The sequence below is a fragment of the Schistocerca gregaria genome, chromosome 3 (genome assembly GCF_023897955.1).
Source record: "Schistocerca gregaria isolate iqSchGreg1 chromosome 3, iqSchGreg1.2, whole genome shotgun sequence".
NCBI classification, from domain to species: Eukaryota; Metazoa; Arthropoda; class Insecta; order Orthoptera; family Acrididae; genus Schistocerca; species Schistocerca gregaria.
Window position 1 is genome coordinate 567,774,690 of NC_064922.1, and position 16,090 is coordinate 567,790,779.

At 40.6% G+C, this 16,090-nt stretch overlaps 1 protein-coding gene across 1 annotated transcript in view; it reads left to right on the forward strand.

Annotated features, from left to right (window-relative positions):
* LOC126356034 (cholinesterase-like) overlaps positions 1–16,090 on the forward strand; it is an 80,917-nt gene that overhangs the window by 26,888 nt on the left and 37,939 nt on the right. The window contains exon 4 of the mRNA XM_050006690.1: positions 15,540–15,725. Coding sequence (XP_049862647.1) covers positions 15,540–15,725 — 186 coding nt within the window. The remainder of the gene's footprint in view (positions 1–15,539; positions 15,726–16,090) is intronic.

A 16,090-nucleotide genomic window follows, 5' to 3' on the forward strand; every position in this document is an offset into this window, starting at 1 on the left:
CAGAGTTCTCAGTTCTACTGCTTCTCTCTTTGACTTACTGTAGCCTTCTGCATTATAAAATTAATAACAAAAGTTCCACTGAATGAACAACTGCCTCCAGCTTACCAAATCGGTAAACTTACAACTAGTTAATGACCAAAGAATTCCTCGAATGAATCTCCCACATTTCTCTAAAAAGCCCCATGCTAACATTAAATAACACAACACTCGGAATCTCAAAAATAAAAACCGAACCAAAAGCAACACTGCAAAGTAAATATTCAGGTTTAGCTATAGAATTGTATTCAGCGTTTAGTAGTGGCTCCATAAACATTAAATATTGCGGGAAAGATTATCTGAATGAATACAGAACCACAAAAAATCTCTACTACATGCCTGGTGTCCTCACTTCTACTTCAGCCCAGCTCCGAACACAAAATTTTCCAACTCTAGAAACACATTAATGTCGGTTAAATAATTAGTCGTATCACACTATGTAATCAGCACCCTCTAACAATGTGAAAACGGCTCCACACAAAACGTCTGTCACAGGCTCATCCTGTTCAAACGTCTGTGTTGAAGGAGGAAGGTGAGGGGGTGTTTAAGGATCCTCCAAGATTCACATAATGAATTATTACACGAAATCATTCCACTTTTCTCACCGCAACGAAATCATTTGTTGAAGACTACCATATAAAATGCTGATATGTTTCGATTTAAATACGGGGTGGTTATAATTAAACATTTGCACATGAGCTATTGTAGATAAAATCTATTTACGGTATGTTTTTCTGCTTAAGGTCACGTCTAGATTTGGTCTAATGGTTTTCAAGGGTCCCTGGAGTTTCCCCCCATACAGCAGAGCAACAACTGCGGTCTCACTACACTCCAAAAGGATGCGATCACGTGCAGTAGGCTTTCAGGACAACGATTTCAGTGTCAAATCGTCCAGGGGCTGTCAGCAGTGTCGAAGGCTGTCTAGAAAGTCGCTATGTTGTTCATAGCACTCTAAACTGTCGTTTGTGACCCCGAAATACGTGGGAAACAAGGATCCAAAGGAAAGGTTGGTTTCGTCGACGCCCTTTTTTGCCACCGTCTGAGTTATTTTAGTAAAAATACTCAGCGCTGGCAAGTCTGAAATCTTTTCCTCGGTCATCCATAGAAAACAGAGTGCTCTCAACGCTTGGCGTAGCGGTTCTGACCTCCGTCGTAGAGGCGTTGTGAGAGCAGTGTAATGTGTGTAAGAAAGGTGTGACGAACTTCCCAAGGTTTGATCCGTCCATGGTGGCACTGGGCAGAACTGTGGTGGAAGGTGGTGTTCCTGTGACATTACTAAACAGCTTTAAACATCAGATGAACTTCTAAGCTCCGACCTTGTTTCTCTCATGTATCGACGACTTTTTGGTTGGAGTGTCACCGTGATCGAGAGTGACGTCGTATGGTGCCGCGCTGTTGTACCACTACAGAGGAAAGTTTTGGGCACATTAGAGTCAAGTTTCAAACTTCTGTGTTGCAGTAGGAGTTAGTTATGGGGTTTCGAAAAAGTGACCCTTTAATTGTGTGGCATAGTCTATTTCCTGATGCTTTAGATACTCTACCTTCATCTGATCAGCCATTTTTATGTTCCTTACACTTCACTGAGCACTTTTCTGTCTAGTTTGAGCCGTTATATTTACATTTTCGTATTTTGTTTCTTCCTACCTCATTCATATTTTTGACATTCCTCATTCTGACTAGTAGAAAGTTATTCTTATTTAGTTTTCATCTTATGCTCACCTCTACCATGGTAGTCTCCTCCCAGACGTCCAAATGGGGTTTAATGTGAAATATTTTGTCACCTGAGAGAACTTCAAGATACTTCTTTCAGTTACAGAACAAATTTTCTTTGGACTGACATTATGTGTCTTTAACGCAGTGTCTCTCATTGCCTTCTGCACCCTCGTGCCGTTGTTTACTGTAGATTCTTCTGCATACAGGAGCAGTTTTTCATGTGAAGGGAGAGTGCGTCCTCCGAACTCTCGAACTTCTCCAATATAGACAATGCGTGAGAAAATTGTGAGTGAGTGTTTGTATCGGAAGTCTAAGGCCGCCAATACTCATGAAATGTATTGAAGGCATCTGCCCCTTGACCGAGGTAAACGTGCTAAAATCTTAGAGAAAACAAGGAATTGACAACATTTTTAACTTACTCCTTAGACAACAGATCGCAAAATATGTAACTGTAATATATTTTCATTTTTTTTCGATAACTTTCATGAGGTATTTTTGATATCCAGTCTTTTATTTTGGGTAGAGGTCCGATCATTTCGTTGTAGTCACACCCCGCTGGTAGTATCACCAAAAGATGTTTTAATGTGTATTTATCGAAAACTGTCAACGATCTTCAAGTCACAGATACCATTACAGCGGGTTAAAGGGAGGTTCCGTTTGCGTCAGTTCTATACTTATTGCCAGCACTTGTGACAGATAACGAACTGATAATAACAACGTACATGATGTAGTGGTGCCTTTGACTAGGAGATGGTCTCTGGATGTCGGTAAATACAGGCAGATGAGGGCAGGTTTTGTTAGCCTCGCGAAGCCGATCATTAAATAAGTGAAGCTTAATTGTGAGTCCAAGCATCAGTTGAAGTCACAACCAGTATAAGAGCTATACAGAGTTATTCATAAGACCTCCAGCACTTGGGAAGACAACAGGGAAAAAACTACTAGACATACTGAAAAAGACACATGTTAGCGGATAGACCATCTCTTCAGGTTTCGATTCGTAATAAACGCTGTGGCTTGCCGGTAGTTGTAGAACACAGTCGTTAGCACAGTGCACTTAGATTTGTGTGGGCGGCCGTTCAAATATGCGGCAAGCCATCAACACAGAATGCTTCCATTATTTTTCTAAACCACCTAAAGCAAATGTCGAGATGGTTCCTGTGAAAGAACGCAGATGACTTCCATCCATACATTTACTCAACCCGATCTTCTGCCTTCTAACGGCCTCGTCAAAGGTGAGATACTCCGTTTACACCTACCGAAAATTGTTGCGTGACGAAAATTCAACAATAATGAGGAACGTATCCCAGCTACTAAAGCGCCTTTCGCTACAAAAAGGTATTGTGAAGAATTCCTTCTCACAGGTGTCCATTTCTCAAAAAGGAGACACTCCTACGTCATATGTTTAGCACCACTGGATCTCTGACATACATAAATAGGCAACAGATCTTTCCAGTCTACGAACTTCGAAAGTGAGCCAGTGCGCTTATAACAAGAAGCATTCGGCCAGTTTTGATGCATGAAGTATCTGCGTCTTCGTATTCGAGATGGTGTGCTTAATTTTAGGCTTCTTTGACAGAGGAATATATCTTTAGACACACTTTGATGTTTTATGTTTTGAGTGGTAAAGAGTATTTTGGACGACATGAACCGTGTTGCGATTAGATGCAGCAAACTGTAGCCATAGTTAACTTGTTCAATAACAACCTTTAGATATTGCCTAGGGAGCTACTTCAGCAAAGACAAGTCGTTTCCATAGCTTCATCAATGACAGATTCGATGTCTTACCTCAGCAGCATTAATAACCGGAGGTTGACGACACTAGGGGCGGAAACAAACGGTTCCTTTGCCTTACATGACCCCATCGTCCGCGAAAACGTGTTACAGTGGATATAAGAAACCCACTCACTGTATTCGTACGCATTTATTCACCGCCACCAGGCCCATAAGGGTGCGTTTATAAAACCTTTATTCTTCCAGCGGAATACATTTCTAACGCCGTATGCTTCCCACCGCCAGCTGCAATGATATTTCGGTGAAAATGACTAATGACCAACAAACATCGCGAGCTGTGTTGGGATGTATCCGGAAGCGGAGCAATGCTCGCGAGGCGACTAAAGTGCTTCCGGTTTTGTCATTATATGGAACAATAACTGTCTTCTTAAGAGACATAGTGCCAAGTACTCTAGCCCTCACCTAAGGCATGCCAGAGAAATTCTCTAACAGATAACATATGCCTCAGATTTGACGGCATGGTGAAACATTTGTGCCCAGCGACTGTTTTTATTTCAAGTACTAAAGAGTACAGAAGTCAATCGCATGTATTGTTTATTGCATATCCAGATTTCGGACACTGTGTAGCCATATCGAGGGCAATAAATATAAGTTAAAAAAGTGAGACCACTTACATATAAGTGCCGACTCATCTACTCGTGTCAAAAGTTTTAACTTATATTTGCTGCTCTGAAGATGACCTCATAGCAAACCGATAGACAGTGAAAAATATTTGTGATGGATTGCTGCAGTCTGTACTACTTGATATGCCTCAGCGACGCTGCCATTTACAAAACACTGTGTGAGTGAGGGTGAACTGTTGTGCTGAGGGCATAGTGTGTGCACGACAGAACGACGCCATATTGAATAAGAAAGGCAGGTGCGACTACTTTTTCCAGAGAAAAGGCGGGAGCTGAACGTCCTTTGCAAAATGGACATGAGCTTACGTCCAACGACTCCTGTATCATCATGGGGGATGGTTGCTGGTATACAAAATAGTAGAGATTATAAGAGACAAAAATCTCTAATGACTCTCCCTAAAAATGGAGTCTGCTACTTAGTACAGCGTGGACCCTGCCCTTTGCATGGATAATGCGGGGAGAGTGGAGATGGAACGAACATACTGCGATATATCGCGATGGACTAAGCAACACTGACGTCACTGTTATACATATTCATGGTTATACATATTCATAAACGACTCCGGAATTTTATTAGATTACAAGACATACTAAAAAATGGCACATATCAGTAGATAGAGTGTTTCTTCAAGTTTAGATGTGTAATAGGCGCTGTGTAGTATAGCACACCACTAAAGGGAAGACATGTCAGAACACCTAGACAAATCATCTGCTTCGTGTTGTTCGTGATTGCATTTACGCTATCCAATGAAGATATTTTCATACGAGCCACTGTCATTCTAGCTTCATGGCCAACAGCAACAGAGTCTTCAGTACACTGCATCCACATATTAATGATTACCATGACACAAGTATGTCCATTTTGAGACTGTAATCTGAATTAAAGGCTTGGAGAGATACGCTGTCCGCTAATATGTGACCATTTTTAGTAAGACTTGTACTTTTCGCTAAATCATTTTCTGAAACCCCAGAGGGCTTACGAACAATCCTGTGTGAGACCAGCAAGTACATGCCAGTCATTTACCACGTTACAAAGTCTTAAAACATTTATAATTTACACTTGGACATACTTCGTGTCTAAATAACACAGATACACTGCTCTACCGACTGAATACTGCTCTTTCATTAACACAGATATGAAGGAATGACTGATGAACAACACTAGAAGTACTGCCTCTATACTCCCTACCATTTGGTAAAATATATTAAATCTGAGCAAACTCTCCTGCTGTTCTTGTATGTGGCTTTCCTTCATTTCTGCCCCTGCAAATAAGTTCACACAAATACACACAAGACACATGTAAGTATAGATACAAATATAGTGTTACAATAATATTTGTGCAACTAATCCTGTAGTTAAAATATGTCACGTTTCGGTTTGACGGATTTGCGTGTTTTATTGTTGTTGGTGTTAATATTTTTATGTAAAATAACGAGTCCGTGAAATGTTACGAATTTACTGAGCCTCCTGAGCGATCTGTGCGTGAACAGTGAGGGCTGAATACAGGCTGTAATATCAACTGGCTAATGCAAAATTGCTGCTGTTGCGTTGTCGTTCTATAGCCATGGGCTGTTTGCATATTTATTTATTTATTTATGCATTTATTTTACCTGGCAAGATTAGGGCCTTCAGGCCCTCTCTTACACCTAACCAGGCATACTCAGATTGAACGAGTTACAGTTTCTAAATAACATTAAGGACATTTAACGTATTATGCAGTATTGATGTTAAAAAAATTGAGATTATCACAGTAGTACAATGATAATTATAACAATAAAAATAATTATAACAATCAAGAATGATAATGATAATAATAATGATAATAATAATAATAATAATAATGATAGTGACTATGTATATGAAAGTAAACATACTTTTCTTTTCTGAATGTCAGTCCCATTGTTAGTTGGGAATTTTCTCGTTATATTCTTGCAGCTTGTGAGTTATTCTCATCGAGCAGAGACATAAGACGATAGAATGAGGTGAAAGAGATATATAAGAGGTAGATAGGTTAGAGGAAGAGAAAAAGATTGGTAAAATTCGAAGCTGTGATGGAGAGGAGAAAGAATGAGATGGGAGGGGCACAACAATGGTGGCTATACCGTCCCTAATATGTAAGTTTTGAGTTCCCTCTTGAATGTTGAGTAGTTCTGGATAAGACGCAGATCACAGGGGAGTGCGTTCCACAGTCGTATGGCTGAGATGGAGAATGACACTGAGAAAGATTTTGTGTTATGTAAAGGTACAGCCAAGATGACAGACGTATCCGATCTGGTATTGCGATTGTGGAATGGTGATAGGTGTTTAATGTGAGAAGATAAGTATTGGGGGCACCAGTGACTAAGAAATCGATGAAGTAAGCACATCGTGTGGAGATCGCGTGCCTTATGTGGGCGTATCCAACCTAGCTGGGAGTATGAAGGACTGATATGATCATACAACCGAATATTGCACACGTATCTAACGCAAGCATTCATCACTAGCTCGAGGCATCTAGAATTTTCACTATTTGTGCCGTGTTGAACAACATCGCAGTAGTAAAGATTAGGCAAAACTAGTGTTTGGACTAATTTTTGTTTAACATGGGTTGGAAATATTTTTCTAAATTTTTGAAATGCATGTAGGGAGGAGAGCGATTTCCGGCAAGCTGTGACTGTTTGTTCTTCCCAGTTCAGGTGTTCATCCAAGATTATTCCAAGGTCTTTTACTGTTTTTTGGTATGGTAGTTGGGTACCATTGAGGAGTATTTTAGGGACCGTTTCGCGAAAGTACCGGCTGATTAACTTTGGATGAGATATAAGTGTGACCTGGGATTTCTTGGGGTTTAGTTTCAGACCTAGGTTCTGTGCCGATCGAGAAACAGAGCAAAGATCTGCGTTCATACTCGCTACTGCGCCAGCAATGTTTTTGGGGCTTGCACTTATGTACAGTTGGCTGTCGTCAGCATATGTCGACAGGGTGTTGCAATTGCATTAATTGCTAAAGCAAAATTAAAGTGCGAACTTGCAGAAGGTAGCCATCAGCGCGAAGGAGTCACTGGCTAAGGCAAAATTGCTGCTGTTGTATTGTAGGTCTACAGTCAGTGGCTATTTGTATATATAGGCTGAGCATTGCTATTGCATTAATCGCCAAAACAAAATTAAATTACGAGGTTACAGTAAGTAGCTGTCGGCGCAAAAGGATTCAATTTCTCTCGTTCAATTGGATAGGGTTTTCCTACTGTAATTAAATAGTGGTGCTAAATATTCGACTATGAGAAAACTTGGTGTTTCACTGCAACACTTTACCCGAGGTGCCTTTGCCATGTCTTTATCTTTTTAGTAGATAACACTATTTCAGTGTCTTTTGCGGTTGTCTACACTTTAAAAGGTCTATAGCTTATTGCTCATTTCCAGTGTAAAGACTGGGGAAATGGTTGCCCAGGGAAGTATGAACCTTTTATCGTCTGCGTTGCAAACGCTGCGGCAGATAACAGTCTCTGAATCTGTAGAGTGGTAGATGTTCCGTGATGAACAGGAAGCTGCTTTGATGGAAATGAATCCTCAAATCAGATTATAAGAAAACTACTTTCCTTTTAAATAGCTGCTCTGATAATGAATATAAGAACATAAGAACATAGAACACCTCAGGTGAGGCGTAGGATGGGATTTATTTGGGTTATATAGCAAACACACTGTTTTCTGATTCCAACAATGGACTATCACATAAGCGTTAATTAGAGTGGTTTACTATCACTTGATTTACACTTCTACTTTTGAATAACACGTGCTTTTTTCCTAATAGTAAATAATTTGACGACAGTTACTCCGATTACATTTCATTCTCTCAAACACAAACGGTCCAGAATAGTCACTTTCAATAACGGAGTCCACACCTCCACAATTGTTCGGTCTCTTCCATTTTGGTGATATAAATAATGCTTTTACGTAACAGTGTTTGTTAATTCACAGTGTGCTCTTGTTTTGCTATGAGAACCACTCACCATATTTTTTTCCCCGACTTCTTGCAATCTTCAGCTTCCTGTCGTCTTCCACGTAGTTCTTGGTAAATCACCTGTTCTCGAATTTTCCTAAATGCGTCTTTTCTCTTTAGGCTCTGTTTTTCGTTCAAAATTTCAAATCTCAGCCTCTTCTTAAAATTTGATATTTCTTGGCAATAATGACTCCATGAAAAGCTTCTGATAATTTCTCTGTTCTGTTTACGTCTGAATCTAAAACACTGCTTCCTCTGTTTTAATATTTCAGTCTGCAGCTCCAGATTACCCAGTTAAGCAATTATCACAAAAAATTACTTCTTTCCACAAAATAACACCCCTTTCAGCGCTAATAATCTGTTATGACTTCCCAGTCCGACTTTACACTTAATATTCCTTTCTTCAACTGTCCTTTCTGATGTGATAAAATTTCCACATCTCATTTCTCGGACTAAACCACATTATTTTATATTTCATTTCATGAAAACTGCAACAGTTATGTCAAAATGGTTTGTAATTCACGACTATTTTCAAGACATTATAGTCACTTCTTCAGCTAACAAACGGCTGACCAAAAGAAGATACTGTAACAGCAATTAGAACAAAACACCGAAATGATAGAACTCTCGACTCACATGTGAGGTGTACGGACCTTTCAGCACATATTGTCCTTAAAGCTCCATAAGAGTAAATAACCGAATCCTCCCAGCGTTCAGCATAAAAATTGTCGTCACAAAGTAAATAACCGTCATGAACAGAATAAACAGAGAAAAACGTAGCTTTAGAAAGAAGGGCAGTTGAATAAGAATCGGAATTATAATCGTGAAAACAAGACAACCCGAAACCGGCTTACCGGACATTGTGGGACGACTTCTCAGGCTGCGACCAGCTACACTAGTGTCACATAGGCATAATAAGCAAGCACAATCTGAGGGGTACTACGAAGCAGGGCACGCGCGATAACTGGGAAACCGAACAACAAACCAAGAGCCACCCACTGACGTGAGAAGCTATGGTAAAGTGTGAAACTAAGACGATGTAAATATGCGGGTAAGCTTTGGAAGATAGAGAAACTCCAGCAGAAATATCGGGATAGCAGGTGTTAACAGCGTTACAAGTACCAAGAAGATCCTAAAGAAACCTGACACAGTGTCACAATCACAAGTCAGGTTCTATAGAAAGAGGATACAAACAATCCCAAGAATGGCACAAGCAGTGGGTAAACATACTCATGTGTGATCAACACCCCTCTCCCCTTGTCTCCCACGTGTGTGCCAATCAAAGTTTGCTAAAATGGAATGGTCCTCTTTAAATCTAAAATTAAAACTTTTCCCCGTCTGACCAACATATTTTACTGGGCAACATTCGCAAGAAATCTCATACGCACCTGTACCATTCAAGAAGTCAACCCCTGGCCTCTTTTTGCGCCTTATGTATCAAACCAGCGTGGGTAACCTTCTCTGCATGTTATCCTTTGTGAACTACTTCAAAAATCCTACCAAGACCTAGTTAGCGTTAATCAGAGTTGGTATTATTTATTATTTTTCAGGTTTGTTTTGACAATTCCTCTAATAATGTTGTTAAAAAACTCAGGATTCTATCCATTGAAATGGTATTAGTATTGGTATGTATTTTCATTTCCATTTCAAAGGCTTCATGACTAAGTGGAACACTATGCAACATGTGAAATAACGACCTGAAGTCAGTCATCTTATAAGAAAAAGGATGGTTCGAATCACTGTGAATGATCAAGTCAATAGTGATCTCTTTGCCACTAGGGGCTTTCAGTAAGTAATCCAATACATTTTTTCTGAAAGCCGGTGGTTTCATTCAGCGTTACAATTCACAATATTATTCCTCACTGTTTTGGATACAAAACCCTATTTTTCAACACAATCTCCGTTCAATGCGAGGGACAGTTTACTGGGAGGACCCGCATGGTACCACACTACTGGGCGACGTCGGAGCCAACGTCTTGCTGCATCAGTAACTTCCCAATCGTCCAAATACTGCTTCCGGCGGAGTCCATCCTTTATTGAGCCAAACGGATGGAATTCTCGTGGTACGAGATCCGAAAGGTAGTGTGCACGAGGAAGAGCATTCCAGTGTAGCTTTGTGAGCCCCTGTAGGCTGCGAGTCTTGTGTCAGGCCTCGCGCTGTCATGTAGAAGGAGAAGTTCGTTTATATTTTTGTGGCGAGGAGAACACTGAAGCCCCTTCTTCAATTTTCTGGGAGTAGCACACTTTCCAGCTGATCATTGCACCATGATGGAGGACATCACACAGCAATCCCATCGGAGTCACAGAAGACCGTCTCTATGATATTCCCGGCTGAGAGTGCTGCTTTGAATTTATTCTTCGGAAGAAAGGTGGTAGGTCGCCACTCCATGGATTGTCGTTTTGTTTCCCGTTCGAATAGGTGAACCAATGCTTCACCGCCTGTGACGACGTTCGGACATAAAATTTTCACGGTGGGCCTCGTAACGAGGAAGCAATTGGGCACAGATTGTCGTTCGTTGCTCTTTATGATATTCTGTTACGTGGTGAGGAACTTAAAGGGTACACACCTTCGAGTACTCCAACTCGTGGACGAGTTTGGCAGCACTACTAACAGAGATGTCAAGTTGTGCAGCGAGGTGTTTACTTGTGAGCCAAGGATTACGTCGAATGAGAGCGTCCGCACATTCCAATATTGCAGTGGTCACAATTGTCGCCGGCTGACCGGCACGCGGGGGTAAGACAGATCTGCGCGACGTTGTTGCGATGGTGATGGCTCACCGAGCTTTTGTTCACCGTCAACTCTCCGTAGGTATGCAGGCGGGAGAACAGTTTTGCTCGACCTTGTTGGGGTGATGACAGACACCTGTCCAAATACTCCCTGTGCTTTTGTCCAGTGCCAAACCTTCGTAGACACTCTGCAAGCGCCTATGAATATCTGTGATGCTCTGGTTTCCCGCCAAAAGAATCTCCTTGACAGCTCTCTGCTTGGAACGCTCCTCTTTTACAAGAGGCTATTATGAAGGCTACGTGTAGCGCCACCACAAATCAGAACTTCATGAAACTATATGGGCTAAAGAGGGAGTGTTCCACGATGTTCCACAAGAAATTCCCCATTTTCTTCAACCAAATTTGGCTGCGAAAAATATGTGTTGCATTAACTATTGAACCCCTGGTGTACATACCTTACCTAATTGGGGTGTCTACAAATATAACCAGAAAATTGAGGTAAGGGAGTTTCCCTCGACTATTTTCTTGCATTGTGAAGTGAATAGAGGCATGTTGCATATTTAGAGCAACTACTGACGAAAAATGTCCTTAGTACCAATGTAGTCCAATAACACGTCATCCCCATAGTGGTTGCAGCTTAAGGGCAGTCATATCAATATTAGGCAGCCAATACGCCAAAGATGACCCCACAGAAAGGTCTTGTTGCTGCCGGTAAGACAGGTCACCAAATCTAAAATAATTATAATCAGAAACTACCTCAGTAACAGTAATACATTACTTATTTTGTCACCTGGTCTGCCACTATTGGTAGGAAGATTCAATGCAAGCGATAACAGAAACCATCTTATTACAGTAGTGAAAGTAATCAACATTCTGCGACCGATGACCTCGCTGTTTGGTCCCCTCCACCAAATCAATCAACCAACCAACATTCCTCTTGAAACCTGTTCTGTGCCTCTTGACATTAAGAAAATCTATACTAGTCACAATTAATAAAATATTCCATTCTATTAATCGTGGTCGGATGGATTTCAGCTTAAGATGAAATCCTATCGACCACGGCATAATAGCGCCGAACATTTTATTAATTGTGACATTAATGGCCGTGAAAGTTTACATTTTACAGAAGACTACAGCATTCGTTGTATGGAAGTCAAACGTGGGCGGTAATATTGCTATACAAAACTGAATACCAAGTATTGAAATGTGGTGTTACAGAAGAATATTGAAGGTCAGAGAGGTAGATCGAGTAACTAATGAAGAGATACTGAACCGAACTTGGAAGAAAAGATCTTTATTAAACAACATAGGCTAAATATGATACAATGCATACAGATGCATCAAGGAACAGTAAATTTGTTAACGGACGGAAGTTTGTTCTGGGGTTAAAAACCTGTGTGGGTGATCAAGAACTGAATAAGATGAACCCCTTTACGTTTCCAAAACTAATTGTAGATGATGATATTTGGTTTGTGAGGTGCTCAACAGAGCGGTCGTCAACACCCGTAAAAAGACCCAATTTTTACACAGTCCAATCTTTTTACACAATCCAATCTAGCCACTGTCACGAATGATGATGACAATGAAATGATGAGGACAACACAAATACCCAGCTCCTGGGCAGAGAAAAGTCCACAATCTGGCCGGGAATCGAACCCGGGACCCCGTGGTCCAGAGACAGCAACACTAGCCACTAGACCACGAGCTGTGGACTTAGTAGATATGGAGTAGTATGGACAACGGCATCACATTTGTCTTCATACTAAAGACTACAATAAAATGTGTTGGAAGATTTTGACGATGCCTTGTATAAAGTGACTTGCTGATTGATCAGTCGTGTCTGCTTATAAGTAAAGTTACCGCGTCTAGTCTTGTCTTCATGTGATTTGGGGCGAGCTACTTTATTTTGATTACCTCAACTAATGCCTTGAATTTACGAATATTATCGTTGTAGAGATTGACATTTGGTATTAGTAGCATGGGAAGGTATTTTTCCAACCTGTAGATAGGACACACAACTGATTCGTCGCACTAGTACATTACATGTTCTTTAAGTATTTTAGACAAATATAATAGTTAATGACACCACTAGACTTCTTCATAAACAGCTCATACATTCACAAATTGTGAATGGTTGGTCCATCTTGAGCACCAGATACATGCTTTCATCGATAAAATAGACGCTTTCACGATAATCTGAATGCTAATTCATTACAATTCTGAAAATTTTATATATATATAAATGTGTGTGTGTGTGTGTGTGTGTGTGTGTTTGACACAAAAGTACTACATGATATTGTGTGGTTATTTTTTATCTTTTTTAAAGCAGTTTGGAGATTGGCAAAGTAAATTAGTAACGTCGTGCATACGGGGGAGAATGATGAGTTACAATAGCTCAGGTTATCCTTGGGATATATTATAAGGTCTGACCAAAAACGTTTCAGTGTTGGTCACCAAGAGCCTGCACTGTGACAATAATGGTAAAGCAAGAATATTTGAAATTACACTTATACTAATGTCACGAGAGTAAGGAAATATTAAAATTACAGGCAACCACCATTGTTTAAAACTAAGAATTGCGTACGAATATCTTGCTAGCAACCTTTTTATATTCAAATTAATGATGCTTTCCGGAAACGTGGATCCGCGGTGTCAAAGTATGTCTATTTTGCATGTACTTACGGCACATTATATGTAGACACTAACTGTATGTACAAGTTGTTTGTTAAAATGTTTAGGCATAACTCTTCCTACATCTAGAGGATATTCAGTTTTCCTTAGACACCGCACGGCACTGCTGGTCAGTTAGCCTTTGATACCGCGTAAATTTCTTGAGTTTCTTATCATTATATAAGGGCTAGGAAACGTCCATGAATTTTACGTTAGAAAATTTGGTACTGTGTTGTTCTTGTTGTGGTCTTTAGTCCGAAGACAGGATTGATGCATCTTCATCTCTCAATAACTGCAGTCTACATCCTTCTGAATTTGTTTATTGTATTCATCTCTTGGTCTATGATTTTTGCCTCCCACAATTTCCTCCAGTACTAAATTGATGATCCACTGATGTCTCAGTATGTGTCCTATCAAGCGATCCTCTATTTTAGTCAAGTTGTGCCATAAATTGCTTGTCTCGCTAATTCTATTCAGTTTCTCCTCAGTATTCCTCTATATGTACAGGGTGACAGAATAACGGGAATGTTTGAAATGAGTAGTGGCAGCCATGGGCAGGTGGCAGCACTGCGGGTTCGATGACGCCGAGTAAACAGTCCGCCATTTCAGGAATCATGGATCAGTGGAACGGAGAACAGCGTGCGTTACCACATAAATGTTTTATAAAAACAATGATAGTTTGGTAGCGGTGAAGAGGGGGTTTTGACGATTTTATAATTTAAGACGTCATGATGCCGTTACGTTGAAACACGCGATAAAATGATGGATTAATAAGATTGTAGAGACTGGATCTGCCTTCAAGAAGAAACCAAGAAGTGTGCGTTCTCCGGCAAACATTGTTGATGTACGCGAGTGTGTCTTATGGAGCCCACACCATTCAATTCGTAAGCAAGAAGCAGTGGATGGAATGTCTCGGGAGAGTGTTCGCAGAATTCTTCATCTTGATTTGAAATTTCATCCGTACAAACTACAGATGGTGCAACAATTGAAGGACAACGATTACCGATTACGATTAGGATTCTGTTAACAAATGTTAACAAAAATAAACAATGACTAAATTTCTAAACAAATTGTGGGTGTCAGATGAGGCACATTTTCATCCCACAGGTTATGTGAATAAATGGAACTACCGTTACTGGGCAAACACAAACCCCAATGACATTCATGAGCGCTCTTCAGACGCTCATGAAGTGACAGTATGGTATGGGATTATCGGACCGTATTTTTTCACAAATGAACAGGGAAACACAATAACTGTCAATGCCGATCATACGTGGAGATATTACGAACTTTAGTTACAATTTCATTGAACAACTTTCCAAACGTTCAAGAAGCCTGGTTTCATCAGGACTGAGCTACATCACACACTGCACGGCAATCAATGGCACATGGGCGAGAATTATTTGGCAACCTTGTAATTTCACGATTCGGTAACGTTCCATGGCCCCCTAGATCGCCAGATTTATCCGTTTGTGATTTTTTGTTGTGTGACTACCTTAAGAACGAAGTCTACATGACACAACCAAGAACCTTGTATGAGTTAAAACAGAGAATACTGTTCACAGTATCCCAGCTGAGATTTGCAGCTGTCAATGAGTAATCTCATCAACAGATTTCACGAATGTATTCGTATAGGAGGACGCTATCTAAGGTACGTAATTTTTGAAAAATGATAAATGCCATTAATGTTTCGTAAATGGCAAAGTTGTACTGTTTTAATTACTATTAATGCAATTTCTTTCCTTAATCACTTCTAGTTTTATTGGATTGTGGAAATGTTTTTCTGTGTCACCCTCTATATGTAGACGGTTCTCGCTTTTGTTTTGTACTCGTGCACTACTAATTCAGGTACTTTTGAACCATAAATTAAAGATATTTTTGAAATGGATCATGAATACTGCATTCACACAACTGCGAAGAGCACATTTTGCCTTAACATTCGGTGTCTACCTCTACAGTAGTCGCTTGGCTCTATTGCGAATAACTTTCTTTGTCATGTTCAATTCAAGGTTTTCTGAGCACGGGAGACGGCGTCGCGCCTGGCAACGCGGGACTCAAGGACCAGCAGCTGGCGCTGACCTGGGTGCAGAACAACATCGCCAGCTTCGGCGGCGACCCGCAGCGAGTCACATTATTCGGACAAAGCGCCGGTTCGATGTCTACCTCGGTGCATTTCGTCTCACCGCTCTCCTCAGGTGAGAAATTGTGGCATTGGTTAGCTCCACGTTTACTTTACAGGGTGATCCAGAGAGAACGCCCCTTTTTCAACAGTTCACAAAAACTTTATGAACACAGGTCGTCATGATTTACAAGTGCAGACGTGTGAGATTTTTCAGTTTCACGCGGTATGTTGCACTCACTTCTTAAAGCTCACATCTCTGAGATGGGCACCACCGTTAGAGGAGGACTCATATAGAGGAACGATCAAGCTACTAAGCGAAGTTTTCTCCAGTACATCAATAGTAATACCGACGACTTCTTTACGGATGTTTCCCTCCAGCGCCTAGAGGTTTGCACGCCGATTTTAGAACAAAACTGGATAAAAACCAAGGTTCCAAAC